The 3,650-nt window shown below is 38.2% G+C and overlaps 1 protein-coding gene across 1 annotated transcript in view; it reads left to right on the top strand.

The window, feature by feature from the left end:
- The first annotated feature begins 377 nt into the window (after window positions 1–377).
- LOC122802652 (mitochondrial pyruvate carrier 2-like) overlaps window positions 378–3,650 on the top strand; it is a 656,608-nt gene continuing 653,335 nt past the window's right edge. The window contains exon 1 of the mRNA XM_044072357.1: window positions 378–706. Within this exon, the coding sequence (XP_043928292.1) occupies window positions 607–706 (100 nt within the window). The 5' untranslated portion in view covers window positions 378–606. The remainder of the gene's footprint in view (window positions 707–3,650) is intronic.

The raw sequence follows: 3,650 nt of genomic DNA, 5'->3' as shown, positions 1-3,650 counted from the left end.
ATCTCAGGACATTTGCCTTTTTTAATATTTTTTGTCAGGACACAACTGCCCAAAGAGGGGCTGTTCCTCGCAAAGTCGGACAAGTTGTAACCCTAAGGATTCGCATGCGCTGCTCCGCGGCTTTAAGTAGTTTTGGACCTGATTATGCAATTCTTGCGGCTGGCACCTGCTTAAACAGTACATAACGACCTTTACCACAATAATCAATGAAAAAAGTTTGGAATTATCTCGTAACCAATGAAAATGGGAGTGTGTCACATGCCGGACTAGACTGCGTCCAAATTCCGCCTTAGAAAACGATTGACAGCTCAATGAAACAATCATAAAACGAGCTGTCAAAACAGTATCCAATCAAATACAAGGAAACGATAGCCATAGGTGTGTAAAGCAACACGCTACTGCGGCTTTTGTCACATTTTATCCTTTTCTTTAAGTCTTGTTGTATAGTTCCTGTGTTTATGTGCAGCCACCTACCGGTTGATTAAAAAAAGAAAGAAAGAAAACATTGGAAGGGCACCTTCTTACTTAGGACAGTGACAGTTGCGTACACTTTGCACTTTTTCTTCATAAATCTAGTTTTGTCATCTGCTTCATCAACTTCACAGAATGGCAGCTGTAGGACTTAGAGCGTCATATCTCAGAGCTCTCGATAAAATTGAATTACTTCTTCCGGCTAAAATGAGACCATTCTATAACCACCCGGCAGGTAACAAAAATATATGTGTATTAAACTGTGATGGCCGGCAGGCTGTTGGTCTTAATTTTGTTGAACTGAGATGAAGTGATTTGCGAATATGATAATGTGCGTGAGTGTCTGTGCAGCGTAATGAACAAATGTAAGGTTGTTTGGTTCACATACAGCAACATATGAGGTAGTATAGGTTTTTGCTTTTTACGCCTTGGTCAGGTGTAATGTTAAAAAGTTGTCGATGTCTGAAGAAATCCGTCAAACAATAGTACAGCAGTCACATATGCGAGTGTAACATGGCTACAGTCCCGCTGTAAAGCCGCCAACGTGCAAAATAAAACAGTAATACATAAAGTACTTGTCGTTTAACACAGATGGAACTATATGTTGCTGGTGACGTCCGTCACTCCAATGACAGCAGGCGGTCAAGCGACATAGAGTTGCAGTGTTTACTTGTCAGGGGCTTCGGGGACCTAGTTCCTTCGGCATTTTAATATTCATCATCGAACGTCATCGCGGCTGTAATGTAATAGCAACGGGTCGCGTTTGTTAGTACTCCTGCTGTTAGTATGTCAGAATGCCCCAGTGTTCCTTTTTGAAACCAGTTTAAATATCCGCTTTAATCAACATGCCTGCTGGTGTACTGGTCCCACAAATAGTGCTGTTTTTACTGGAATTATGCACTGTCCTGTTTTTAATGAACATGTAGAGGTCACAGAGTAGTCTGCACCTTTCAACCTGCAGGCAGTGTAAGTTAAGTCCAAAGGGGGTTGGAAGTATGTAAATTCAGCCCAAACTGGACATCTAATTAGCTTTAAGTATGGCTACTAAATAGCACATACCCTTTACAGCTTCCAGCATAATTGTGGGATACTACTTAGAAACACAAGTTTAGAAACAGAGAGTGATAAAATAGAAACATTGCATAATTTTTGGCACACTCAGTTTTAAAATGTCTACAAGACGATATTATCGAAAACGGTGTAAAATCTGTATGCATTGAATGATTTTTTGCAAACATCTACTTCACATTAATTTATTTTTGCTTCTGAATAAGGCAGATATAACATGTTGCCATTTTGCTTTAAATTAACGGTATATACAGGTTATGTAGTCTGGTTTCCTGTGTACCAAACCTCTCCAAAAAGCATGTGAAGGGGCAAAGCGATTCTGAAAATAGGTGTGCACCTCCAAAAATAGATGCATCATGTGAGGGGGGGGGGGGGGGGGGGTAAATCAAGCTTGAAAATAGGGACATACCTCCAAAACAGGTACTGTTGGGTCTGCCTACCCACAGTGCCAAGGGGCATGGGTAAATGGCAGAACTACAAAAAAGTAGTACTACTTCATTATGTATTGAAGGTTTAGTGGAAAAAATTGTCCTGAAACTGAAATAATATATAATGTACACGTTTACACTCTTTGCTTTTTTAATGCATTAGAATCACTGTTTTTATTGCACTTTTAAATAATATTGCCCCAAATGGTTATGATGAGGATAACTTACAAAATATTGGCATTGCTTTTCACCTAATAGACTGCACTGCAGGAAAAAAAGTTTATGTACCTATTAAATGCTTTCTCAGATCAGTTTTTAGCCAAGGCACAGCATGGTAAATACAAGTCACTCACTCTCACCCTCATTAAGTACATATCATGCATGTTGGCATCTGTTTGAGATGTCAATCAAATATGCTTCTGGGAGGAAAGCTGTGTGCCCAGAGAACTCAGACACAACCTACAGCCACAAGATTCCACACAAATTGTGTAACTAGAGGTAAGGACTGAACCCCAGACCCTGGAGTTATGGAAGATATTTTAACCACCAAGCCACCATTCTGTTTGGCTATAGCACTACTGTGATATTACACAGCTTAGACATGATGCATTTATTATTATTTTATTTATTTATTTATTTTGCATTTGGTTACAGTGACAGTGTTCTGAATCACTGGATTCATGGAATGCCTTTGGAAAGACTGCCAGTTTTTATTTCTTACAGTACTACTCTTATTTGTGATAATTGTATGTTGCTAAGAATACTTCGCAGCACAATTTTTCAATACTAAATAGATACACTGCAAAGTTAAATATTTAAAGTTGTAGTCCTAGCCAGTTTTCTTATCTTCTACACTCGTACTTGGACGTCAGAGTTGTCCAAGAAATGTGCAAGCTCTGATAATTCATCTGAAACTGACAGCTATCATTTTAAAGAGCTGGTAAGACTGATGAAAAGCTACCTGTAGTTTGCCACAGTCTTTTTAATTTCATACAGTTAAGTGAATAAAAGCAACACTTCACTATCCAAAAATGACAGCTCTTGCTAGTTTGTTAATCGAGTATTGTAGTGTTACTTATCCATCGACGTTATATAAATATTTTTGCAGCTGATAACTCTCTGGAAAAAAAAAATAGCTGCAATTTGTGCTTTGCAACTCTTTACCATAGCTCATGTATGCTAAAACAGATTCCTTTCTGAAGGATTACAAGTGTGAATAATCTGTTGCACAGTCTTAGAACTGAGATATATATGTGTGGATGGGAGTCGGGCTTACCTTCCACATAAGATATGCAGCGGGGTCCAGCCTTCTGCAAAACACTGGGTTTTTTTCCTTCTTTTTTTGCTGTTTGAAAGTTGAGTCATGCAAAATTGATAAAAAGTAACTCCTTGTATAGTGATCCAAAGTAACACAGGTAAAGCATGTAAGAAATGTTCTATATTAGAAATTGAGGCTTACACAAAACTGTTGATGCACATGTGACTGATTTAAGACACAGGGTACATGATTGTGAATTTGGGTAACTCTGGGATTATTTAGTAGCTGTATAAAACAGGACTACATAAGGGGACACTGTATTTGGAGAACTGGAACTGATTCTAGGAAAACGTTTGTTGTTAAGGTCATTAACTGTTGACCTTAGAGGTGCATAAAAATTGAAACAATATAAAATAAAGATAGTA

This window comes from Protopterus annectens, chromosome 5.part0 (genome assembly GCF_019279795.1).
Source record: "Protopterus annectens isolate FY-2018-M chromosome 5.part0, PAN1.0, whole genome shotgun sequence".
Lineage (NCBI taxonomy): Eukaryota > Metazoa > Chordata > Ceratodontiformes > Protopteridae > Protopterus > Protopterus annectens.
This window is presented reverse-complemented; position numbering and strand designations above follow the sequence as displayed.